This window comes from Phaethon aethereus (assembly GCF_964289735.1).
Source record: "Phaethon aethereus genome assembly, chromosome: 3".
In the NCBI taxonomy this organism is placed as follows: Eukaryota; Metazoa; Chordata; class Aves; order Phaethontiformes; family Phaethontidae; genus Phaethon; species Phaethon aethereus.
In genome coordinates, this window is record NC_138576.1 from 103,778,708 (window position 1) to 103,806,233 (window position 27,526).

The 27,526-nt window shown below is 45.2% G+C and overlaps 1 protein-coding gene across 1 annotated transcript in view; it reads left to right on the forward strand.

The window, feature by feature from the left end:
• Positions 1 to 11,550, forward strand: part of HHAT (hedgehog acyltransferase) — a gene marked incomplete at both ends in the record, with an annotated part of 161,920 nt that extends 150,370 nt beyond the window's left edge. Inside the window, one exon of the mRNA XM_081997736.1 lies at positions 11,459 to 11,550. Within this exon, the coding sequence (XP_081853862.1) occupies positions 11,459 to 11,550 (92 nt within the window). The remainder of the gene's footprint in view (positions 1 to 11,458) is intronic.
• Between the last annotated feature and the right edge of the window lie 15,976 nt (positions 11,551 to 27,526).

The following is a 27,526-nucleotide window of genomic DNA, read 5'->3' on the forward strand; positions in this document are numbered from 1 at the left end:
CTCACCAGGCTCTGTGTCTGGGCACTTCTGATTCACACAGAAAGCAGAGAATAAGATACTTCCTCCCTGAACTCACTAGATGTACTCTTGAAATCCAGAGTGGGTTTTCTGAGAATATACAAGTAAATTGTCTAATTTTGACCTTGAAGTCATTAAATATTGATATCTTTCAAGTAATTGTAAGTTATCTTTTTTCTTTGTTTCAAATGGTCTTGATGGTAGACTAACGCAGACTCTTTTTTTCAAAAGAAATTGAAATGAATCTTACCCACAAGCTATCTGTAATTGAACTATTCTACTGATAATTTTTCTATTTAGTTGCTCTGACTATATGGGCTGCAGCAGGATCAGGTTAGCTTGCCCAGGTGAGAATTCTCACAAACTGGTCAACCAAGGTCAGCCCTGTAAGGCCCTGTTCCTGCAGGTAACTTGCATGCAGCAATTGCATTTTGCGTGATATGCCACCAGTGTGATGGAGATTGTTCGTTGTCAACATTTTGTGTTGGCTGATCGCTGTCTTCAGGCACCGCTGTCCTTCCAGGGCTGCCTGCCTTAACTCCGCACCAGCCCTTCTCTTTGCCCTTTGGTGACGCTGTGAAAACAAAACGCAAGCGGAAGGGGAGTAACTTCATAGAACCTGAGACCAGCACCGTTAACAATGCCTTAGTCCCAAATTGATTGCTACAGCTCGGTAAGTGACTGCAAGATTGCCTGGTTACCTTGTCTGTGCACTTCGTCCCTCGAGATGTTTGGATTCCTCTTAAGTGAGAACTCGGTTCAATGGCCTCACTTGTAGTGCTACCTTTACACTGTTACAGCAATTATCCCAAGTGCAGTGTTCCTGTAAATTACCGATGTGGTCTCAGCCCTCACTGCATTAAGCTCTAACAGGTAATATAATTTTCATTACAGAGAGCATTTCAGGTACAAGAGCTCTGTGATAAGAAGTTGCGGTTTGTTCATTGCTAGCGTAGCTGGTTGTAAATAGTTGTTGAATTTGTCATGCTGTCTGCTTTTTTCTTATTCTTAATGCTGTGAAGGGACAAGACAAGTGCCATAGAATTGCTGCAAAGGTCTGGGAACATAAGTGTTTTTGAGGATGACAAGGAAAAATTGTAGATTAAAAAGTGTGTTGCAGGTAGGAAGGGACCTGTGAATAATTCATCTTTAAATAGTTCTTCACATTTAAAAATTACTCACTTTACGGTCATTTAAGCATCTTATATTCATGGCTGTTCCAGGGTAACTTAGCCAGAAATCAGGTTGGGGAAATAAGTTATCGTATTTCACCTTTTTACCCAAATGTTTGCTTGCTGGTGATTGATGATACCTGTCTGAATCCCTGTTTTAAATCCTCTGCTTTTGGGAGTATATAGCCTTGATCTCTCAAGAGCTCCCTAGCACTAAAAGGCTACAGGAGGAGTGTTGTTGCATGCAGAAAGGCTGACATACAAACCTAAATCCAAGAACCTCAATTAGATTGATACAGAAATCTTCCTGAAATTAAAGCTCTAGTAGAGGGGAAGTTAATTCACCCTTCTGCTTAGCATGTCTTCCTATATATAATGTGGGTATCTTTCTGCTCAATAAGAGACAGATGCTCACCTCAGGATCCTGCCAGGCAGCAGCAGCGTTCCCAGCTCTGCCTTTGGGACGTTCATGTTCTTTTGGGGAGTTGACTCGCTATTTTTCTCTTTCATTGTGCAACCGAAAGGAAAGGAGGCTCATGGCTTTGATGTTTTCATTGGCATCTGTAATGCCCTCGGCAAATAATTACAAGTGGAAAATGCCCTAAAATCTTTGCAAGTGTTATCTTTTCATCATTGTTCACAGCATATTTAAGGAGGTTGTGCTGGGAATACCTGAGTAGACATTTAATGATACAGATAGTGCTGTCCTTATGCATGCCAAGGTAGATATATTACTCCAAAATGTTTTCTTTGCGTAACACTTTGAAGAGGTGGCTCTTTTGCCTTGCTTCTGGGTGAAGATATATCTTTATTTAGAATAATGCTTTTGAAAGCTTTCATTGCTGTTCTAAAAATTAATGAACAAACATGGAGGTTTTGTGGGCTTAGATTTCACATTAGTTGTGTGTAGCTCTCAACTAAAGACCAGCAGGAGAAGGAAGGTTGCTTTTGATTTACAGATTCACCCCTTCTTAATCTGAAAACTAAAGCTGGCTGTTTGGTTTTCTTTTCCTTTCCTATTAGCAGTTGTGGCAGAAATGTTCTGCCAGGCAGTTTTAAGCAGTCTCTACTGTTAATTCAAATTCAGCAGTAGCATGAATATGGTTCTTTTTATTTTAGTTGAATTATTCCAGAGTCAACTTGATAATGCCTGAGACCAGGATTACTGCCTAAAATCTCAGGCTTTTTTCCACTGACTAGCTCTGCTGGAAAAACTAATAGAGTGTGAAGCTTTTATTTTAAAACATGAAGCAGAAGGCATAACTCCTATGATTCTTTAGTGCTTCATACAATGTTTAGAAGTAAAAATACTTGAGGCATACTTATGACCACATAATACCACCAAAAAAACCAAGAAATGTAGAGGAAGTTGCCAGCATCATCCTGCTTGCATCATGTGATGCATATAGGGGAAGTAATGCTTCTGATCTACATGGTACAGCATCTGGAGAGCTGCCAGTGTCATGGTTAGGTGGCGTTAAAAGAGTTTCTGGCTCCAAAGACAAAATGGAGACTCCATACAGACAGGCAGATCCTGCATGGATACCTGCATGCACGGAGCATTTACCAGCATTTGTAAATAACACAGCAGGTTTGTTTTGGGTTTTTTTTTTCCCCTTTCATGTACATACTTAATGCAATGCAAATAGTTTGGGCATCATCATTGAATTGTATCAAGGGCTGCTTTATAGAAGCTAGAGACTAGGCCTGTCTTTTGAGCTCTACCTATTAAATTGCTTATTTGCAGCTTATCTAATTAATGGGACAAAGTGTCTTCAGCATCCTGTCAGCAACCCTGACATAAGTTGACTTCATTTCTTGTTGTTTAAGAAAGTCCTTGTTAGCGTGCAACTTTCTTCAGTGCCATCAACCATAAAAGTAAAATCATTTTAGCTATGGTAAAGTGTGGTTCCATGCACAGTAAGAACACAGAAAAACCACAGCTTTTCTGATCTCTATCTGCTAAATAAAATCTGTTTGCATTATGAAAACACTAAGAGACTATGGCTTTCTGCTCTCAGTAATGCTGATCTGAGTGAGTTGCGGTCATCCTGCACTGCAGATGAATGTCTTGGACTGTTATCTATCCATTTTCAGTTTTTCTCAGCAGTGATAAAGCACTCCTCAGCCACAGACACATGCCATCTCTAGGATGGTACAATTTAAAATTCACGTAAGTAGACTACTATGTTACACATTTGTTAATGTCTTCATTTGGGAACTACTTCATGTTTACTGAAGAGGAAGCTTTTGCGGTTACTGCCAGTGTACCTGGCTGAGATTCAGGTCTAGACCTGGCAGCTAAGGATTTTGTCCTTTTCAGTCTTTTTTCCAGATGTTGCATGGGACAGGTTCTGAGTCACCCTTACAGCATTTCCCTAGTTTTCCTTTGAAATACCTCCTGTTGTACAGTAATACTTTTTCCTGAGCATTTGGACCTTACCCACTTAAGCTTCAAGTGTATCTTCAACACCTGGAAGTCTATAGCAAGAAGGTCAGCCTGGAGTCTCCCAGGCTGGTTCCCCTTGGCTGAGCCTCTCTGCTGCTACGCAGAGCTACGTAGTGGATGGAGAGGAAAGATGCAGTAGATGTTTGCTGGGGGCTAATAATGGGATGAGGTGGCATCTTGAATATACAGATGCTGTGAATCTGGGTGCCTTTACATGGGGTGGGAGGCTGGAGATGCCCAGCTGGGACCTCGAGGGGTGTGTGTTTGCTGGCAGAATTTATTGCCTGTCCTTTGCCACGGCACTGGTGTGCTTCCATCTTCCTGCAGCCCAAGGAGGAACAATATGTGCAATGTGGAGGCTGCAAGTACAGCAAAAAAAGCCCTGCCGTGGCTTAAGTTAAGGCTTTGCTTGCCGTATGCTTTCTTTCGCAACTGAACTTAATACCCTCTAGGTACTGCTTCTTACCTCACCATCCTTGCAGTTATCCCTGAATGCACGGCTGGAGGTGGTTTGATATCCCTGGTTTGAGTGCTCCCATGCAAGAGCCAGGAAGCCAGTTAAATGGGAGTCAAATTCTCTGCATCAGCTCTTTTTTCAAGGCCTGTTTGTTAGCAGCAGAAGTTTGTGTATAAGTAAGTAGCTGAACTGGAAGTTTCCAAAAATAAAATGCTTGTTAGGAGAAGCTCCTATACAAGTATACAGGCTGTTCGCAGACAGTAATGCCCAAGTTAAGTTAGCCATTATTTTAGTAAAGCACCACAGCTGAATTTAAACACTTGAATAATACAAACTAGTACCCTCCTCATTTTATGTTTTAAGCCCAGGAACTGGGAGCCTTAATTAGCCTTTAGGTTAAGATTTCAAGTATTAAAAATTCTGCTGGATTTGAAGAGGAGAAGCTACAGCAAGTAATGCACATACTTGTATTTTTAAGGGCCTATCCTCAAATACAGATTATTAAAAAAAAAAAATTGAGCACCAGTGCCAGGAATTTAGGAAGAATTTAAATAATTAGAAGACTACTTACTACTTCCCTGGCCAAAACTGTCTGATGGACACAGAAGATGTTTTGTAATAGCACTGCTCAAGAAAATAGAGACTGGTGAGAAACTGCATTTCTAATCAAATTCTCTAGGTGGTATAGAGCTTGCAGAGCAGTGTCAGGATAAATTGGCAAAAAAAAATCTTTAAATCAGATTTAGATCACTGCCTACTCTTGTCAGCTCAACCAGAGTATACAGACAGCAGTGGAGATGGGGCAGATGGGCTGAGTACTGGTCCTGCACTTTGGCCACAACATCCCCATGCAATGCTACAGGCTTGGGGAGGAGTGGCTGGAGAGCTGCCTGGCAGAAAGGGACCTGGCGGTGCTGGTTGACAGCCGGCTGAACATGAGCCGGCAGTGTGCCCAGGTGGCCAACAGCATCCTGGCCTGTATCAGAAATGGTGTGGCCAGCAGGAGTAGGGAAGTGATTGTGCCCCTGTACTCGGCACTGGTGAGGCCACACCTTGAATCCTGTGTTCAGTTTTGGGCCCCTCACTACAAGAAGGACATTGAGGTGCTGGAGTGCGTCCAGAGAAGGGCAACAAAGCTGGTGAGGGGTCTGGAGCGCAAGTCTTCTGAGGGGCAGCTGAGGCAACTGGGGTTGTTTAGTCTGGAGAAGAGGAGGCTGAGGGGAGCTACCTGAAAGGGGGTTGTGGTGAGGTGGGTGTTGGTCTCTTGTCCCAAGTAACCAGCGATAGGACGAGAGGAAATGGCCTCAAGTTGCGCCAGGGGAGGTTTAGATTGGATACTAGGAAAAATTTTTTGACCGAGAGAGTGGTCAAGCATTGGACCAGGCTGCCCAGGGAGGTGGTGGAGTCACCATCACTGGAAGTGTTCAAAAAAAATGTGGTGCTTTGGGACATGGTTTAGTGGTGGACTTGACAGTGCTAGGTTAACTGATGATCTTAAGGGTCTTTTGCAACCTAAATGATTCTGTGATTGGGATGGGGTACAGCTGGGTGATTTAGATGCATAAATAAATTTTCTGTCAATCTAATTATGTTGCTGTACCTACAGTATAGCAAATAATGCAGATTATGCTGCAGCCATGCAAAAGAGGAATTACATGTCTTCATTTAATATTTTACATGATTATTCTTCTCTATCTCCATGATAGCTGCAGTAAGTTTACTTTGTCGCAGGGAAGGTATCATTCAACATATACAAGAGCTTTTCCTAGCTTCCTGCCAGCTCTGCTTGCATCTTCCCCTCTCTAAATTTTGTTCATGGGATGAGCTGTAACACAGAAGTGCTTAGGGCAATGCTGTCAGCCACTAATAAACCACTCCAGAGCTTGCTAAGGGTGAGTCCAGCAATCTGAGGCAATGACAGAATTTGATTAGAAAGCGAGGAAGTGGGTGATAGAGATACATACATAGAGAGGTATAGATATCTATAAAAGCATGAAAGCTAACTTTACTGAATTCCAAACAGGTCTAATACTCCCATAATCGCTTCTGTTTTGTTTTCTTTACACCTGGGAATAGAGTTGTTTACTATTATAGGTTCCAGTTTTATAGAGATTTCTTAAATGTTTGGCTTAATGAATGGTAAAATTACTTAAGCTAGAAAATTAAGGCTGTGCTTGGCTCTTTCTTTCACATGATAATAATTGAAAATATGTGGTTTCCTGTCTGGGTTAGTTATAAGTGAGTAAAGGGAGGCAGATAGAAAGGAATTAGCATCTAAAGGCACTTTAAGGGAGTTTGTAGGAAACTCCTCTCTGTAAAGGGTCATTTTGCTATCTGTCATAAATGCTGTATTTTGAAGGCTGTATTATACGGACAAGGAAATCCTTCAGAAATAACTTCTAAAACCAAGATTTGAAAATTATAATAGTAATTTCATACTCTGCCTTAGTACCTTCAGAAGATGGATGAACTCCAAGAGACACAGAATTCCTTTCCATTTCTCTTCACTGAAACCACTGAGCCTGGTCTGTTGGAAGAAGAACAGTAGCTGTGAAAAGATGTTATGTTTCTGTTCAGCTGTGCAAATACAGCACAACGCAGTATTATGCAGGCCCAGCATTAAGTACAGCTGTGTGTATCATGTCAGTGTGTACAGGGCAGCTGGAAAACTTGATGCACTATGCATGGAGCAATTTTCTATAAACCAATTAGGTCACCTCTAATGTGTTTTGAAATTATCCAGTCACACATTCACATGCTAAATGCTAACACAGGTGAAAATATATGGGGTTTCCTTTTCCAAATGCCTGAACAGAGTAATCTGGTATCAGACTGCACAGTGTTTTTTAATACATTCTGTTGGATGTGCCCTGCCATAATGGGCAGCAGCTGTCCACCTGGAAGTGACAGACAGACCTGAAATTAAAAAACCCCAGAGTTACAGCTTTAGACTAAAAGAAGGTAGACCTTTAAAGGTCCCTTCCAGCCCAAACCAGTCTATGAGTGTTTAAAAACTAAAGATAAGTTGAAAGAAAACTATTACCTAGCCCAACATTTGAAGCAGTTGATAATGTGTTATTTTTCCTGAAAATGGGGCAGTGTTACTGATCTTGTAATGTTGTGTTTTGTTGTTTGTTTGTTAGTAATTCTAGGTAAGAGAGATCTTTGCCTCAAATGCTAGTAAATGCTAGTTTGCTTTTGCTTTTTATTCTGCTTGACACATTGGTGCCTGTTCCTCCTGCTCCCCACAGTTGTGTCATCTCCTTAATTCCACTTTACAGGGGAGATGTTTCAGTGTCTTGTCACATGGGAGGTTTTGTTTAAGGATAAATTTTCCTGAATGCTGAGTCTCTCAGCAAGTTAGGTACCTACACATCAGTCAGCATAAGATGTACGCTCCTGAAGTCAAGCTTTTCAAAGAGATGACTTTTTCTGACTTCTATTGATTTAGTAACTATTCTGTACATGAAGACTTCTGAGGAGTGTGTGGCCAAGTCATCTGAAAATAGCAAAGCTATTAAGGCAGTTCTGGAAAATGCAACTACTATCCCTTTCTTTTACATCTTACAGGTTGGAAGGAACATAGGGCCATTTCCTAGTGTTTTGATGATGATGTGAAAGCTAGATATGCCCAAAGCATTGCTGGTGTGTGATTCTTTTTCATTACTATAGGAAATGTGGAAGAGCTTCCTTACAGATACATGATTAAGTGTTGGTTCAGATGATTTGAACTTAGGTAATGAGGACATAACTGGTCTTTGGAGAGCTGTGATCCAGGCTGTTACTTTTGAGTTGAAAGCTTAGTTTTACCCCACTCCCTTCAAAATCTGGAATGACAACCTTTTCTAGATGCTTGCAAAGTATCCAGCAGCATTCATGAAGAGGAGAAAGGAAGTTCAAATGAAGGAGTAACTCCACAAGCTGTTCCTGTTGCAGCTAGTTTGTATTCATTCTGTCTTGACCACATAGGGAAAACAAGTCTCCTATTCATTATGCTGAAAGCAGAGTACTTAATGAATCAAAATGTGGTTTTAAATAATAAGACTACTGGACAGTAGATCAGCTGTGTGTGACAGCATTGCCTCATGCCCAGTTGGGACTGCAGACTTCTTCGGGAGGAGGTTGTATAATAGATGGATAAAGAGCTGCCATTACCTCACCACAGGATTTGCAGTCCTCTTCATGAAGGAGTTTGTGTTTGGTTTCTGTGGAGCAGCATACCTGTGTAAGCAGAGGATTTGGTCACGGTTCCATTAATGTTTCTCACCCAGTGTTCCTTTATTAAAAGGGAAGTCCAGCTGCCTAGAAGAAATTTGTGCAGATAGATAAAGCTCACCAACACAGCTGGATTTGCAAAAAGCATATGTTAATGAATACTAATTCATCCTTCCACAAAAAAAAAACACCTATGAAAGTCTGCATTGTCACATGAAACTTGGCCTTCAAGCCTAAAATCAAATTACTGAAGCCAGTTGAGAAATTGTAAGATTTAAGGTGGTATGTGACATGTTTTTGAATAGACAAACTTAACTCAGTCATTTCCTAACAGCTTAGTGCTTGATCTGACCTCAGTAGTGTCTTCAAGTGTACATTTTATATATATGATTTTGTACATACTGATCTAGAATGGAGGCATGTATGCTTCTAACTACAGTCTGGAGATGGTACAGCATGGGTGAGGATACGGTATTTTAGGGTCATAAGGTAAAGCACAAGAAAGAGGAGCCCCTTGAGCAGTGTTTCAATTCAAGGGGCACCATGAGAGTCAGCAAAAGGCCTGAGGGAAGAATGTACCTTACACTGCTGGCCCAGGCCAAAAAGAGGGGTTTCCTTGGAATGGCAGATCCAAGACCATCAGTACGGTTCGGTGGTTTGGGTTTACAGCGGAAGCACCCACATGCATTTCCCCATGCCCAGCAGGAGCTCACATGGTTCCTGAATGCAAGAAAGGGCCAGCAAGGAAGAGGTGCCCTCTCTTTTGCCCCTGCTTGGAGCTGGCTACTTCCCACCCATGCAGCAATAAATGCTTTGGGATCTGTGCAGCTCCTCCTAGAGCAGCTGTAGCAAGATTAAGTTAAAAACAAATCCCCTTTTCCCTCACCTATAGTGTGTCACTTTGTCTTCACCCTTCCTTTTCATCTTAATTAGATCAGGAGGAGGTAATATGCTGAACACAGCCCCTGGCACCTGTTACTGTACAGGAGAGACAGCCTGATTATAGCAGCACGAGCACCCCATGAACCTAGGTCATGGGCACTACAGAGGAGTCTTGTTACAGATCTGAGGCGTCTGGAAAAGATTTCCTGCAAAGTCTGACAAAATCTCTTATACATTGGCCAGGGATAACAAGCAAGTCAGACTAAAGACTACTGTTGGCACTTTGTCAGTGTGCCAGAGCTTTAAAATATTTAAAAGCACAAAACATGTCTCTAGCAAGATTTCCAGAAATACCCATCTAAAAAAAGCAATTCTAGACTCTGTCCTTTCTGGCTCTGCCTGTGTAAAGCAGCCACCACAGTATTGCTGCCAGAAGAGGTATGTTTTTATTACATCTATTGACATACTTCTGCATACAGTTTTATTTGAGACAAAGCACAACTGGGCTTTAGCTTGCTATTGAAGGTGAAACCTTAATTTCACTGAACAAAAAAAAAAAGGAGATTATTTTATTGTTAAAAATCCCTTTGGAGATACCTCAGCAATTTTGTTTTGTGAAACAAATAATTAAACAAAAAGTTTAATATTGCTTTAGGTGGTTGTGAAGACAAGTGATTAATATTTGTAAATGCCTCCATGAAAGTCATTCATGTTACAAGACTGTATTTCACCACAAAACAAGACCAGAACAATTAGAGATTCATGAAGCAAACACACAGCTTTTCACAGGGGTAAAAATAACTTTTTCCTGAACCTGTACCAGAGGGATGTGTTAGAGGAAGGGTCCCAGCACATGCAGGACTGAGCCCAAGGCAGCAAGCCCTGGCTATTAAGCTAAGGCAGCTCAACTAGACATTAGCACCATTAAACAGCCTCCAGGCTGGCACTGGCATGAAGCCTGGACAAAGCCAGCCTGCAAAATACCTTGTAAACACACCTTCAGAGAGGCTCCTTCCTGGAGTATTGTGTTGTGGAGAGGTTACATTTTCTCTCCATCCCTTCTCCAGGCCAATGCAGAATCTCATTGCTACCAGCAGGTTCCTTCAGACCAGGGTTTTCCCCAAGAGAGAGGAGCACTGACGCCCTCCTTTTCACAAGCAGCTGCTGGTAGTCCAAGGAGGACATGCAGAAAACCAGTCATACACACAACCAAACCAAAATTCCTATGTCAACAGCAGCAACAACAAAGCCACCAAAACCCCCTCAAACACCCTGCCCCCTTCCCACTGACAACACACACTGAAGAACGTCAGGGCCTAATGCTGGGGCTTTCAACCTATAAACTGTAAATTTCATATATTCTAAGGGGAGGAGGAAGATGGAGAAGAGGAACAGAGGTGCCAGGAAAGGTATTGAGAAAAGCAAAATCATTTACCTGATTCAGAAGTCTACAGATACAGATTTTTCAAGTGATCTACAACTCCACTGGAAAGCGATAGACCTTTTGGCTTGTGACCTCCTGCTTACTGCTTTAGCTGCAAAACGTTCAAGTGAAAAGATGGTGACTTTCCCTAAAAAGAAACAATGACAAAACATGTCATTTCCCCAGCAAAAGGTTTATATAAAGAGGAGTTAGTCTTTCTAGTTTAAAAAAAAAATCTAACAAACAAGAACATATCTGGCAAATAGGGCTGGCTGTTCTGCACGGACACAGTGGTGTTCTGACCCCATTAGCTGTTACAGGGCTGTGGAGGGCACACATCAATTTTACACCCAGCTGCAGAGTATCCAAAACAGCCTTAATCAGAGGTTTCCCCAGACTCTTTTGGTAGAAGAGGTAGCAGGATTTGTTCTGATTTTTAATAACCCGCATTGTGGCTCTGCATCCTTTTGTGCCTGGGAAGTGCCATAGCCAGCTTAAAGCATGAGGGTTCATTTGGGGATCTGCTTGAGAGACAAACCCAGCACAAAGGAGAGGATCAAAGCAGCCCTCTTGAATTCAGCAAGCGTCATTTACAGGTGCAGAGCAGGAATAAACCTGATCCAGTTCCCTGAAAATGGAAAAGACTGGGCTGCAGAGGGTCAGCCATCCCAGCAGCTCAAACAATCCCCTTTCAAATTTTGTGGGTTGGCTCTACTTACTTATGAGACTGAATTGGTAATAAAATTAATTAGAAGCATCATACATTGGTCATCCCAAGGGTATTTCTACTTGAAGCAGTCGTTAATTATTATGACTAGAATTGTTTGTTTTTCTATTTATAGGCTGGCCATGGGCGACACTGACTGTTCTTGGGTTCCTGTACTGCTATTCTCAAGTTGGAATTGAATGGGAGCAAGCACACACTGTGAATTAGGAATGACACAGAAGGATGATTTTTAAGACAGGTCGATGGCCTTTCTACAGTGGATATCCTATCTGCAAGAAGATGTGCCAGACCCAAGTATTTGCTTGATGTGTTAAAACCCAAAGCTCATGTAATTGATTCTGGATTGTGAATGCAGGAATTGAACCAGAACAATGCTAGGCTATGGCTGGGGCGAAATTATGAAGCATTTTGAATTACATTATTTTTATAAAACAGCATCTCTCTGACTCTGTGTACTTTGGAAACATGCATCTCAGAATAGGTATTTTATGTATGTTAAAGACTGTATTTGTTTCTTCCAATGTTTTGCTGCCTATTTTGAGATATTGAAGACAAAATTTTTTCCTACCTTGCAGCATTCGAAAAGCCCAAGCTCTCGCAGGCTCTGTCCAGGGGCACACAGGGCTGTGTCCTGCACTTACATTACTCCATGAAGGGCAGGATGCTCATCAGTTGTTCTTGATTGCTTTCTGATAGAAGTTAGAACTTTTTTTTGCTATTCTCACTGACTGCAGTAGTTCAGTCTTAAGCTACTTTTCTACCTACTGTAGCAAAGTCCGCTTTTTCTCTTTAATGTCTTCATTTAAAGCTTCACCTTTAAAACACCCCCCTTTTTTTGGGTAGTCTTAGGAATGGTTTTATTTGTTTCTTTAAAAAGAGGGAGTAGGGATGCAGGTCTTTTCTACAGGAACAGTTTTGTTTTTAATCAAATATGACCTTATAGCTCCTTGGGCTTTAAGTGCTCTCTGCCTTGTGCTAGAGCTAAAGCATATAATGTTACCTTTATTATGGGGCACATCCCACCTTCAAGGGACCTGCTCAGTCTGCCTCTCGTATTTTTCTGTTACGAAAGGAGATAACCCAGGTCTGGCTGAATAGTAAATCTGAAGAGACTGCTTCATTCTCTGGTGTCCAGGCAATCAGCTCCTGCAATATTAAAGAGACCCTAGGCGTAGCATTTTAAGATCTTTAAGAAAACAGAAAACAGAATGGTTCAATACAGTGGCACCAAATTAGCCAGAGCTCCGCGTTCCTTTGCCCACAGCCAGAGCTGTTACAGCATCATCTTTGCCAAAAGACAGGGTTGCCCAGAGCTGGGAAGGTCCTGCCTGCAAGCGTTGGGCTGTGGGAGTGCTTCAACACAAGCTATTTTCTGAGGGAAGGAGAAACCCCACTCACGTCTGGCACAAGGGGTGTCTCCTAAGCTGCTCTTTTTTTAAATTGATTTTGAAGAGCAGCCAGAAGACCTTTAGCCTTTCTAAAGTTAGACATTCCTCCTAGGCCTGGCAAAAGGCCACCAGCCCTGGAGACAGCTTCTTCCAAGAACATCTTCCTGCACCCAGAGCAGAAGGACTCCTGTCAAAACTTGTTCCATGTCCCCCACAGCCATTTTGGCCCATTGGGAGGCACAGTTAGTGTCCTAATGTCCATCACTCCTGCAGCTTCAGCTGAGTCTAATCAAGTCTAATCAGCTTAGTGCTTGCATTTCTGATGTCTCTGCTGCTCTATGACAGCTGCCTTTTTCCCCCTTCATCTATTCCCGATTACCCCCTTCACCCCGCACCATGAGAATGCCATGATTTCCCCAGAAGTCTTTTCTAGGAGATACTGTGGACTGCTGAAAATAAGCCTTACCTTGAAAGTTGCCTGGCCAGAGAGATGGCCCTCCTGATAGACTTACAATGGTTGCAGGGATCCTCTCAGCTGCAAAGTGTATTGCTCTCAGCCTTTGAATTTACTAAAAAAAAAAAATCTCAGATCAGCCTCCATTTTGGAGTAGATCTGAGCTAAGAGCAAGCACTTCCTCAGACTTAACTCAAACTTTGTAATTAAGCTGAATTAGCACTAGAGTGAAGAGTCATGAGTCTGTTCTTCAGCCTTATCGATTACCATTATTACATGAAACAAGAGGCTACTAACTGATTAGATCCCAATTTGTATGCATGCAAGACTTCCTACTCCAATATGGAGATGACCTTGAAGGTCATCTACAGTATGTGTCTTTCTAATCCAAAATTGTTTTAGACTTTTTTCGGTGCTTTCTACATCTTCCATGAGTTTGTATCCTTTTCTGTTTCTATAAATAAAGTTGAAACTGACTGTTGGCTTGAGAACTGTATCTTAGAAAGCTACAGTCTGGTGCAAGGAAAATAAGTAAGCGCGTGCTTCACTGCTGTGAAGCACCACTGAAGAAACACTACTACGCACTGGAAGCCTGTGGGACAGGTGCAATGCAGACTGGTCACTTTTACCCCTCTGTGCACTGCATGGAACATGCATTCCCTGATGGTGTGTGTTTAAAAAGCAAATACACCTTTTGTAGATCAGTTAAGGTGAGACTTCAGCATGTGAAGCTTCTGGGAATGGTCACCAAGAGTAGTATGCAAGTAAAATGATGCTTCCCCTTTAGGCTCTTGCTATCCTGGTCCAGAGTCAGAAGTATGAAGTGTGCTTGCACAATTTAAGAAATAAATGTTTATCGTATGAGAAATAGTATCTAAACTACAGGAAATTTCAAGAGCAAGCCTACTCACAAAGTTTCTGCTCCATCCTGCTTATAGAGCACCAGTAGGCAAGGCATGGGGCACACCTGGTAGGCACACAGCTCTAAGAGCTCAGGCTTTGCCTGAAGCACTTTAAACATATGTAGTTAGTTATACCTTCAGCTTGGAGACACATTCCTCAGCATGACCTGAGAAGTGACTCTTCTTTATCAGGTGGCACCTGATGTAATTGTGTGGCAGCCAGAAGCACCATGCTCCAAGCAAGTCCCCTGTGGCAGTCCTAGAGAGGTGGGAGTCTGCAGGGACCTGGAAGAGACCAAAGTAGACACCCCACTCACTTACTTACCAAAGGGAAAAATAGGTGAGGGGAAGGGGCAGGAGAGACTTCTGAACACTAAGGACAAGCTAGTTAAGGGACCTAGGAAAGAGCTGACAGACAGAAATTGCTAGAGACGGACATTGGCCATTTTGACCCAAAGGGGAGGCACTTCTGATCCGGGGTGTGGGGCACTACTGCTGACAGACCCTGAAAGTCGCAAGAGTGCAGTGACCAGAAAAACCCAAGGTGGTGGCTCTGAAACAGAGCTGGACAGACATGTGCTGGCTGCTGACAAACGCAGTTCACAAACGATTCTGAAAAACTGCCTACGCGACTAGCAAGCATTGCGCATCGCGACACACGGCTTTAACGGCTGCCGCACAGCTGCGGTAGTCAAGCCTCCCGCGCACACGCACAGCCTTCCCCCGGCCCCTCCTTGGCTCGCAAAGCCCTCCCAGCCATCGGTCCTACTGGGGACCGCAAGATTGCGCGAAGCAGCTCTTCCTTTAATTCTGCTTTGATGAGAGGGCGAGCGAGGCTTCGCTCGCGAATCTCTTTCGCATCTGAGAGCAAAAAGCAGCTTAGTTGGAATAACCAGCTTACCACAGGTCAGAAGAAAAACAGGTTAACTATGGAAACCTGCAGCAATTTTGTTATTAGTCATAGCAGTAACACAGGGCCAGCCCTTCCTCTTGCGCACCTGCTCGCTTTCCGCCATCTCTGCCAACCCTCCAGCCGGTCGCAGCTCGCGCTTGCTAAGGGGAGGCTCGCCTTCCTCGGGGAGCTGCGAAGAGCGAGGCAGCTGCTGCACGTGGCCTGTCACAGCTCCTCCTGCCCGCGCCATGCAGTCCCCCCTTCCCCGAGTTAGCGCTGCCCATAGTTGCTTTGCAAAGCAGCTCTCCCGGCACGCGGCCACTCGTTAGTCAAGGCATCTATTTTAATCCAGCAGGGACAGCTGAAGTACCGCTCGCCGCAAGGCCTGCGACGAACTCTGAGGCTGCAAGACCTTTGAGGAATGAGGGGAAATCCGCATTACAATAGCTCGTTGCTTCCATTAAGGGACCTCTGGGAGCGACCCCCTCAGCATCTCTGCTGACCCCCGGCAGACGCGGATGCACGAGGTGTTGTGTGCACGTGCGCCGCATCCAGCGGTCTCACTGGTAGCTGCTTGTGGAGTGGGTTCCTCCACTAGTTGCATGCAAGAGGAAGAAAAGATGGAGACGACTACTTTATTTCAGGTTTCCACTTTCAGTAAACACGATCATGTCAAGCACAGAGCAGCTGAGAACAAGTCCCAGCTGCTGGTGGCACAAGTCACCTACACCAGAGCTTCCTGCAGGTGGACCAACTCAGCTCAGGCATCCCCAGCCTGGGGGGCAAGCATTGGCAGCTCCAAGCTTGAGAGGCTTCCAGGGATGCCACCAGTGCCCAGGAGGGGAGGCAAAGGAAAAGACGACTTGTAATCGGTCTGACCCGTATATTTTAGATGCTGTGCAAGAGCCTGAGCTGAGGAGCGTCGAGGCCCGACTTTCAGGCAGCCTCGAGCCGCTCCATGCAGGGCAGCTCCCACAAGCTTTCGCAATGTGTGTCCTCCAGCTGCGCGTCAGCATCACTGGCCTTGGAAACCACTGCTCCAGGAGGAGAAAGGCGCGCACGCTCGGTACCCAACACTGATAACAGGATGAAAACTACGCAGCAGCGTTAGTCAGGGGAATCACACACACTTGCAGATGCTCAAAAAACTCCTCATTGCTTATGCTGGGAGTCATAAAGGTCTGGGTGAGAGCAAGTTAGGCTAACATCAGGATTTAAGAGGCAAACTTTGACCACAAGCTAGGCTGCAGCACCTTTCATCGTACCCAGGGCTGGTTTGGTCTCAGTGTAAATAACCTCAGGTACCTGCATACCAGCTCCTTTCAGAAACGGGTCAGATGAAATGGGCTACCTGAGGCATATGCCCTCCCCAGCAACGGTCAGACTGCAGGTAATAAAGTGCATCACACTCTACAGCGATTTAAGAAAAAAAACTTTATATACGGTTGGGTAGCAGAGGTGAATCATTGCCGACAGCTGCATCAGCCAACCACTGAAAATTCAAAGTTTACTGAAGAAATAATACAGAAACAGAACTGCAGTTCTGACCTGTGAAGTTTAAATTGTATTAGCACTCCCTCTAGAGCTGATCTTTCTTGACAAAATTAATTAATTTTTATGGACCACAGAACTTCCATCCCTGCACTAGTGCGTTTGAGTTTCCAAAATTAGGTGGCAAAAATAGAACAACTGGAAATGATACTAGAAGGCCAAAGCCATCTACACTGTTGGTAAATGAATTTAAAAGGCAAGTCCTTGGGGGGAAAAAAGCAGATCCAGCTGATACTTTTTTTTTTCCAGACTGCTGCTGAAAAGGTTAAGATTGTTTTACAGGCTCAGGTATGTGGGAGGATTTCCTTATGGTAATCCAAACTGCAGAGACAAAAATAAGCATTTACAAAACACTTCTTTAAAGGATGTTACTGCTAATTTATAGTTATGGGTTTCTTCACTCTTGTGGTGGTAGATTTGTGCTGAGGTGCTCATTTATACTGAAATTACACGGTAATACCATTAATTTGGTCACATCTCTGCTCCAGGCTACTTCAGCCATCTCTCAGCCCCACCTGTTGGCATCGGGCCTCAAGGCCACCCCGTGATCAGGTTCAGTTTGTGAAGTGCAGTAAGGGCATGGCCTAGGTCCTTTCTCAGCGAAGATCTGCCCAGGGCCAGGCTGCCTAGCGAGCGAGCCCAGCACTTGCCTAGCCCCGCCGCTGCCCGCCAGGGCCTCCAGCGTACACAGAGCTGCGGCCTGGGGAGGTAAATAACCCCTTTAGTACAGATGGCCTTACCCCAGGCCCCACGCTAAAACACCACGCGGCAGCAGCGCCACCACCCCCTAGCCCACCCTGGGCTCCACTTTACCAGCCAGTTGCTACAGACCCATCGCAAACCATGCTATGAAATCACAGAATCACTAGGTTGGAAAGGACCTTCGAGATCATCAAGTCCAACCATTAATCCAGCACCACCATGTCCCCTAAACCATGTCCTGAAGCGCCACATCCACACGTTTTTTGAACACTTCCAGAGATGGCGACTCCACCACCTCCCTGGGCAGCCTGTTCCAATGCCTGGCCACTCTCTCAGTGAAGAAATTTTTCCTAATATCCAATCTAAACCTCCCCTGGCGCACCTTGAGGCCATTTCCTCTCATCCTATCGCTGGTTACTTGGGACAAGAGACCAACACCCACCTCACCACAACCCCCTTTCAGATAGTTGTAGAGCACAATAAGGTCTCCCCTCAGCCTCCTCTTCTCCAGACTAAACAACCCCACTTCCCTCAGCCGCTCCTCAGAAGACTTGTGCTCCAGACCCCTCACCAGCTTCGTTGCCCTTCTCTGGACACGCTCCAGCACCTCAACATCCTTCTTGTAGTGAGAGGCCCAAAACTCAACACAGGATTCAAGGTGCGGCCTCACCAGGGCCGAGTACAGGGGCACCATCACTTCCCTACTCCTGCTGGCCACACTATTCCTGATACAGGCCAGGACGCTGTTGGCCTTCTTGGCCACCTGGGCACACTGCTGGCTCATGTTCAGCCGGCTGTCAACCAGCACCCCCGGGTCCCTCTCTGCCGGGCTGCTCTCCAGCCACTCCTCCCCAAGCCTGTAGCATTGCATGGGGTTGTTATGGCCCAAGTGCAGGACCCAGCCCTTGGCCTTATTAAACCCCATACAACTGACCTCTGCCCATCGATCCAGCCTGTCCAGATCCCTCTGCAGAGCCCTCCTACCCTCCAGCAGATCAACACTCCCACCCAGCTTGGTGTCATCTGCAAACTTACTGAGGGAGCACTCAATCCCCTCATCCAGATCATCTATAAAGATACTGAACAAGACCGGCCCCAGAACCAAGCCCTGGGGAACACCGCTTGTGACTGGCCACCAGCCGGATTTAATGCCGTTCACCACAACTCTCTGGGCTCGGCCATCCAGCCAGTTCCTCACCCAGCGAAGAGTAAACCTGTCTAAGCCACGAGCCGCCAGTTTCTCCAGGAGAATGCTGTGGGAGATGCTGTCAAAGGCTTTACTAAAGTCCAGGTAGACAACGTCCACAGCCTTTCCCTCATAATGCCAAAACACAGAGGAGAATGAACCATGGAAAAAACCTTCGACCTGTAGACCTGACTCTGCAGGTCTTGGAGACTTGGGGACCCTTCAGCACAGGAGCCTCTGACTGCGCCTCCTCCCAGGCTGTTCAAATGTAAGGGTTTGGGAAAACGAAGTGGGTTTAACCCCTTCAAGCCCCAGGCAGGTTTTGAGCCCCTGGCACTCCAGTGATCACAGAATCATTAAGGTTGGAAAAGACCTTTAAAACCATCAAGTTCGACCGTCAACCGAACACCGCCATGCCCACTAAACCATGTCCCAAAGCACCACGTCCACACGTTTTTGAACACTTCCAGGGATGGTGACTCCCTGGGCAGCCCGTGCCAATGCTTGAGCACTCTCTCCATAAAGACATTTTTCTTAATATCCAGTGTAAACCTCCCCTGGGGCAAGTTGAGGCCATTTCCTCTCGTTCTAAATGTCCCGACATCCCAGCGATACCCAGGAGGTCACCAGGGGGGTGTGACCAAGCACATCTTAAAACTTGTTATAAGAAAAACGACATTTTCATAATAATATGGTTTGCAAGCTAAATCTTTAAAACTTTAAGGCTGCTGGCAGTAACACAAGGGTATCCTGCCACACTGGTAGGGACAACTTCGGCAGGGCGAAGTATCTCGCAGCTCCTTCCAGAAGGCAGCCACGCTCCCCCAGGGACGGTGCAGCCGCTGCTGGGCAGACGCAGCGCAGGGGGCTGTGGCCCTGTAGAGCCCCCACCCTAAGGGGCCTCCTGGGCAGCCCCAGCCCCATTTGCTCCTGTGCCAGTACGGGGCTTTCACTTAGTTACACCTGCTCGCTCCCTGCTGGGTCCGCAGACCACGCTCACCCTCTCACTCTGCCTTCCTCAGACGCAGCTGGGTCTCCTCTGTAGCTGATTTTCCAGGAAGAAGGAAAAGCAGAGGATTCAACCCACCGGGACAGGTATCCAAGGCTGTCCCATGGCTACATTATGTGCCGCTTCCATTTACTGCCACGACCTCAGACTCTTCTCCTGACGCCTGGTCTATCTACCACTGAGGTCAGAGCAACCAGCCTGCAGCTTCTCAGCCCGCCTGACTCCAGCTGCTTTATCTGCTGCTCACAAGTGTGACATGCCCACCCCTGTTTTAGAGCTATTTACAATTCTTGTTGCCAGAACTGTAATTCCATGCACAGTTTGGGCACACTTTCCTAAAGGGGGCTTTTTTCAGTTTAGCTTTCAGCTGAACTGTTTATATTTGTCGCCACACTTCCAATAGCCAGGTGCAATACGCCTGCATGTGCAGTGTTATCATTCTAGAGGAAAACCAAAACAAATACTTTTTTTTGACTTGGGGCCACGTACGGATTATCTTCACTCTCTTTCCTAGCCTCACGCCACAGCTGAGACTCTCCAATATATTTTCCAGTTATCATTAGTTCTTCTAAAATACCTTCTGCTTAACCGTAAAACTCTCAAAAAAAGATTGCCGGAGAGGGCTGAAAGCGATCTGTATTTCCCTTCACTGTAAGCCACTGCTTGCAGGGAACTATGTCTTGTTCAGCTGCCTTAGTTCTGTTGTGGAGCATGCAGGAGCTCCCAGGTTTAGTACTGCACTCGGTGTGCTACCTAGCGGCTCCCCCAGTAGTAACCCCTGCTGAAGAAGGGGCCGTAGTCCTCCTTTTAGAGAAAGCCCACACGTGATACTTGCAGCACAGTTTCTTTCTCCCCGAGTTGCATATTTCAGCCAGGAGGACGGGGATGTGGAGGCAAATACCCGTACCAAAGCACATACAAACTGCAGTGACGTTCACAGGGGCTACACGTCCCCCCAGGCAGGCGTCAGCAGCAGAGCCATGCCTTCGCCTCATTCCTCACCCGCGTGAGCAGAAACACGTTCAAGGAAAGCTCTACAAGGCAACAAAGCTTAAGAAAAAAAACCCACCAGACAACAAAAATAAAGAAACACTGTGTGGAACAACAAAAGTAATCTCAAAAGCAAACCTTGCTTTTGAAAGTTGCTCACATACTCCTGCCTCCGTCAGCACCAGCTGGGAATTTAAGAAAGGTTGAGAGCTGGTCACGATGGATGAACTTGCCAAAGTTAAGCTTGTTTTAAACCTACACCTGTGCCATGGGGCAGCTTGAACTTGGCTGTGCTACATAAGGGCTTGAACTTGATTAGGACGGGGGAACAGGAACAGAAAAGGAAGAGGAAAGGAAAAAAAAATAAAATAAAAAAGACAAGGCTTGAGCAGCTGTATTTTGCAGATGCGGCTGTGCACAAGCCTCTTCATATCTGCTTCTGACAGACATGTCAGGAGTTCAGTTACTCTAATGCTGCCTTTGGATCTCTCGCAGGTTTTTACTCCTTTTGTCTTTCAAGAGCAAGGGGCCATTCCCCCCAGCTTCCACGTACCAACACTGAGGTTGTGGTCAATTAGAATGAAAGGAACAAAACCGCAATCTTCTAGGTGAGAAATATTTGTATTTGCCGATATTCTTTATACACTATACGCCTGTTGCGACCAAACCCCTCATGCAACACCTGTAGCAACACCGCAGCCTCCTCAGCGCTTTCGGGTTGGACCCGCAGCCTTACGAACCATCCTACCTCCGCGGGGCACAAGGCAAGCATGGAAAGCGGCTCAGCTGCCATGATCCCCTCACGCCCCAGCGCCGCCGCGGGTGGGCAGGTTGGAGCGGAGCGGCCATCTCCCGCTAAGCGAGGGGACAGGAGCACGCTACGCTCGTTGCTCCCCCCAGGTTTGGGGGGGCTGCCCCGAGCGCCTGCCCACACCAGGCGGACGCGCTGCCAGCGCACGCTGAGCAGAAACAGTTGTGACGTTCCTTTAGCGACGGGGGGAGCAAATAAAAGACGTCGCCATTGCACGCATGCGCGAGAGGGGGTAGATGCGCTGCAGCTCAGTCCCACAGGCTCTCACAGCACAGGAGAGCTGGTTTATGCCGGTCATGTTTACTCCAGTGCCAAAAAGCACTGGAGCCTGAGCGCTCCTGGCTTCAGTGGAAGCATTAGAACACACCACAGGGCAACTGAAGAACCCCCATTACCAAACTGCAGAATTCAAAACCACATAAGCGACACTCACCTCCTCACAGCCGAGGACGTCGCAGGCCGCCCCGCAGGTCCTTGCTGCTGCCCCGGCGGCCGAGTGCCCCAGGGCCACAGAGCCAGCCAGGTAAAGCCCCCACACCCCTGGGAGGGGACCCCAGCAACCACCACACAGGCAGCAGGGGCAAGGAAGGCTCTGCAGGGCCCAGCCCCTCTGTCAAACAGCCCTACCAGCCAGGGGCTCCTTTATGGCCCCCAGGGAGGCTGTTCCTCACGAGGGACACTCCAACCCCAAGCTCTACCTCTTCTAGGTGCTGCCCTTTGCAGACCAGCTCATCATAAAGCAGAAGCAGCAACACCTGCAGCTACTGCTGAGAGAAGGCAGGAGCTGCAGCCCCACACCCCCGTCTAGAAACCTTTTGCCCCTGCTCTGAGCATGCTCCCAGGTGCAGTCCATGAGGAGCGGGGGCTGGCGCAGGTGGGCCCAGGGCCGCCGGCCGCCGCTGCTCAGCTGAACTGAGCCCCGGCCTGACAGAGCAGCACGTGGAACATGAGGTTTTGCCATTTGTCCCACAAATCTGGGCAAAAAGTGCTGTAGTTAATAACCTTTGGTTTGAAATGCTGTGGGGCTGACGAGGGGAGGGAAGCCGGGACATGCTGTGGGCAACGCTATCCCTCTTGGCATTCTGTGCTTGGAGCGCAACCAGGGAGGCTGCTAAGGATGCAGGAAGAGCCCGAGCAAAGAAAATAATGGCGTTCAGAACATGAGAACAACGGCCTCTAGAGACCTCAAAAAATAAAAGTACATACCTTCACTATGGTAATTTTCCCTTTTCTAATAAGTACAAGGAACCCTGCATAACACTACGCAAAAGAAAGCTGGATTTTCATACTGGCCAGTGAAACAATGCTGGCGGCAGGAGAGCCTGTCACGCCACGTACTACAAGTGGATGCAGAAACAGTGTTAAAAATAGCTCCTCGTCGTGCTCCTTGGCTGCTCTCAGCACGGTTTAGCCTCGGCTCTGCAGTCTGAAAGCTCACGCTTTATTGCTCTTCTTTTGAAGACGAGATTCACAGTCCCGTGAAGTGTTAATACAGAGCCAGACCCTCCAGCGAGAGGATGGCGAATGAACCACAAAAATGGGTGTGAAGCTGACGGGGTGTAGGCTGACATCCTGAAGGCTAAAACTTTGTATACAGGTCCAGAGCGGCTGCTGGCCCGCGGGAACGGCTGCTGCGCGTGATCCTGTCACATATGTCCGTCCTGACCTGAAAGGGTCTCCCTTTCCCGTCACCTTTGGTTATCGATTTCTTTGCTGAGGTAGCCCACAAAATAGTATTGATTACTGCCTGTTGCAGTAGTGTCACTGGCAGGCGACGCACTACTAGGGGCTCCATTCCTGTTGCTTTTGTCTTTCATATAAGTCCGCAGTAAGGTCACCTCCTTCTGCTGCAGGTGACGGGACAGCAGAAGCCTGTTTGATCTATAGTACTCTGGTTTCCAGAAGTTTTGTAATAGTTCTCAGATACTGCAATAGTGAACACGGTCTAAAACACAGATGGACCACAGACACATGTGCCCTCGGGGTATCAATCATTTCAGACCCGCTCAGCAGACACCTGGCCCAGGCTGGAGGCCACAGTGCAGGACGTGGCCCGGGGTGCCAGGACAGTCACTTCACAGAACACCTGAGTTCAGCTTACAGTGACCCTGGAAGCGTGAATCACTGCTGCACTGATACACAGCAGATGGAAATCCAAGGAAACAACCTGAATTGTCTACGACCGTAACAGTAATATCAGACTTCTCCACTGATAACACTTGAGATACAAACCAACAGCAACAACATGGCTAGCCAGAAGTTCTAGAGAGTAATTTAAAACCCCCTTGTTGATCTGACAAGCACATATTCAACACGTGGAAAAGCACACCAAAGCAACTGTAATGTATAAAATAGTTTATTACTATAATAAATAAAATTAAACTTTGTTTTTACAAATATTATTTGTGCTTGTTTAAAAATGTTGAATAGGAATATCATTAATGTAGGTGGCTGCATTTGTAACTGAAACATTCCCCAGCCAGTGCGTATACATACATACATACGTACATACACACACTGTCTACTGGCAGCTGCTTTGCTGACCACAAAAATAGTATCTACTCGTTCTCTTTCTCTAGTCATGCTTCATTGAACAAAGTGACAAATGCAAAGAAAAAGAACCAAGAGTATTTGGTGGATTTTTGCAAGGATAAAAACAAGTGAAGTACATTGAAAAGCGCCAAAGCAACTGCATTAACTGCATATCAATAAAGTGTCCATGCAGTGGTGGCTAAATATTGAAACGCAGACAGGTCTCCAACAGATGTACAAATATTGACTGTATGTAGGTACAATAATATAACACATTCGTTAGAAAACTTGGTATTTCTTTATATAGCAGTTCATCCTGATACAAGATTATTGAACTTCTTTCATCTACAGCTAAAATGATTCTTTTTCTATGTTAGTGGCCACAGATTCAGGGGAAAGAAGAAAAAAAGCCATAAACAGTTAGTGAAAACCCCAAACTGTTTTGTTAACATTAGGCATTTAGATCCAGTTACAGAGATGTTCTGGGATTACACATCAAATATGTTTACACAACACTCAACAATCAGCTTGAAACAAATTACAGTCGCAGGGAAATTCACATTAGCTTTGTCGAAATGTAAAGAAACCGCTTTGAAACAAACACTTTTGCGACAGGATGGGTTGGCTCCCTGATATACAAAAGTGGTTAGACAATAGTTATGTGCGTCTGTTTTGTGAGGGGAGAGGGGTATTGGAGTAATTCATTATCCTAATAAGAAGGCAGTAAGTGGAGAAAGAAAAGTGATTACCGGCAAGTGATTTCCATTAGATTTAGAAAGCTAATCAAAGTGCTTCATCTTTAGGCAACACTGCAAATACTACAGAACATTAAGAAGGGAGGAGAATGGAATCACAGTTTGAATTGTATCACTTATGAAAGGGGCTTAAGGCTAAATGTTGGATATAACTTATTGCAAAAAGCTCTATTTTTATTTAATTGAATCAATGCTTGCCACAACAATGTGGTCAAAACCATGTCAGATTGGAGGATACAGTAACCTACTGTGCCTCACCTCAAATTTCTGGAGCTTCCCCTGCATGGGACTCTCTCTAAAAGGTTTGTCTTAATGAATCAGAAGTGCAGCTGAAACACAGACTTTGTTATTGCCAATATAGCCACAGGAGACTACACAGAAATGAAGAATTGAGTAGAAGATGCTTTTCACCACCTAACACCAAGACAAGAAAGCAGAGGTGCAGCAACCATAGGTTACACTGCCCATGAGAAGGAAGGATAGGCTCAGCACCTTTGAGACAGACCCTGGTACCAGGAAAAATAAATCCATTTATTCCACCATCCCTCTTGCAGGAGCGGCCACGAGAAGCACTACCAGGGCAGCTTAGCTTCAGAGATACTGTGAGCAACAAATAGTGGTTTGTGAGCCTTATTCCCACCGACTATGATACAACATTTTTCCAATTTCACATGTATTTCTGTTTCCTGACCATCACAACACTTGCCAGATCTTCCCTCAGTAACAATATTTGCCAGACTAGCAGTATAAAGTTGAGGCCAACTAGAGAAATCAAAAGTCATGGCCTTAAAAGTTCAACAGTCAACAAACAAGATACTAACTAGGACATTCGGTGGATGTCTACTGGGAAGATTTAAGCTCCCTTCTTGAACTGGAATTATTAAATGAGGGATGCGCTTTTACTTAACAAAAATGCAATCCATAAACTTATCTATACATAGATATTATATATATATGAGTGTATGTACACGCATCTGCACAAGTGTAATCATACACATTGTTGTTTATATAGTAAAGACAAATCGTGTTAAATTCTTTCACAGACTGGTTAAGAGTGATTGAAAATATATCACCAGATATTGACAGTAAATATCTTGTTCGGTTCATTAAAGTGAAGTACTGTAGAAGCAGAACATCACCTTCGAAGCTGTTAAACAGGGTGTTCGCTGGGATTCAGGGCAGCACTGTGAAAGAGATTTAAAGCGAGAATGGTGTTTTTAAAAGTATACATATACAATACCAGACAGAAGTAAAAGTATCTGAACACAGTAGGGGTGAGGGTTGGGTTTTGCTTTTTTAATCCTGTGCTGCATATTGGTATTCTTTCTAACAGTTTAAGCAGGAGCTTTTAGAAATTCCCATTTTACAAAACTGTAACCCAGGCTCGTTCTTGGAACTACCTGCTTTTGACTAAAATCTAATTCCATCATATAGTAAAAGTGGCACAAACCATGTCTTTTAGATTAATGCAGGTTATTTAGCAGGTTGTTCGATGGCAGAAGCACTATGCCAGAACACAGTTAAAGTGGAGGCCTTTTGCTTTTTTCTTTTTTCTTACAGTATGTACAAGCATTTGCTTATTAAGAGGCAGAGTCCCATCTTGAGAGATCATTCATTTCTAAGCTGAAAAATAATTTAAGTGAAAAGGCTTACCCAACGTGTAGAGAGAAACAAAAAGAGAAGCTGACAAGTAAAATGAAAGAACAAGTAACAAGTATGGCGAGTACACACGATGTCCAGCCGTAGGCCCCTGAAGTGTAAGGCTCCATGGAGAAAGACCAATCTGTAACACAGGCGCTTTCAATCACTCTCTAAAGGAGAAGTGCTGCATCTGCAGAGCCTGGGCACCACAGCACAGGTCCAAATGAGGCTGAGGTTCAAAGGGGTGATGTCCCATAGCAGGCAAGGTTTTGCTCATTTTAACCACTTGGTAGCCCAGGGAATCCAAAGACCAAGGCTCATCCTAGACAGTGTATTTTTTTCAAATTCTCTCACAACGTATACAGGTTACTGAGGGATGATGCAGTCTCCTACAACTAGTTTCAGTGCCTGCCAGTTCATAAAATCATAATAAAATGGGTCTAGTCTCAGTTACAGCTGTGCAATTCTGAATGACACTGACTGCTGTCAGTGCTGACCTGGAGCAGACACCCTAAAGGTGTCGTCGTAAGTAGCAGAGGTTCTCTGGAGTTTCATGACCGTATAAAATAAAATTTGGCTATAAAGTTCAAAGACACTGACTTTTAAGCATAATTCCAGACTATATTACTTATCTTTGAAGGCTTTATAAATGGATTATAAATGGCTTTATAGGCCTTTTTAGAAGAGCCTCATGAAAGCCTTAAAACTGGACTCCGTGCTGCACCCACCCGTTGTCAAACAGGGCGTGCAGGAGTTCAGTATCGTACTGAACTTTGGGCTGCACCAGGAGTACCCCAGCAAACAGGGACCTGGGTTCCTTTATTCACAGTTGTGGCAAATTATGGGGCTTGTAGGGCTGACCCTGCCATGACTCCAGACCCGGGCAATTGGCAACACCAGAATAACCTTTAACGGATCCCTGAGGGCACATAAAAATATCACTGAGAAACAGCAACTCAGCAGTAGCAGCAAAGGGCCAGGTTGCAACCACACACTTAATTCTGTGTCTGCACTGCAATGCTGGAGATACTAGGGACATAGTTTGGAGTTTAGAAATGTTTCCTCCCTCATCCACTTGGGATAAACTAATTTCCACGTTTGTCCAACTGCAGGTAGATGGGTGACACTTTCACAAAGTGCTTGCTAAGTTCAGCAAGACTTTCAGCCTTTCAAAAATTCCATGAAGAAAACTTAGTTTCGGGAACATAATGCTGATGAGGAATTTGCCTGGATTAGGAAATTGGCTCCAAGTCAGTCTCTAAAACCTTGCTGGAACTTTTGGGCATCAATTATAAATCCTTGTATGTCAGTACACCTGTGATTTACTTAGGCATAATTTCCTTATCCAGTGAATTTACTGACTGAGGAGA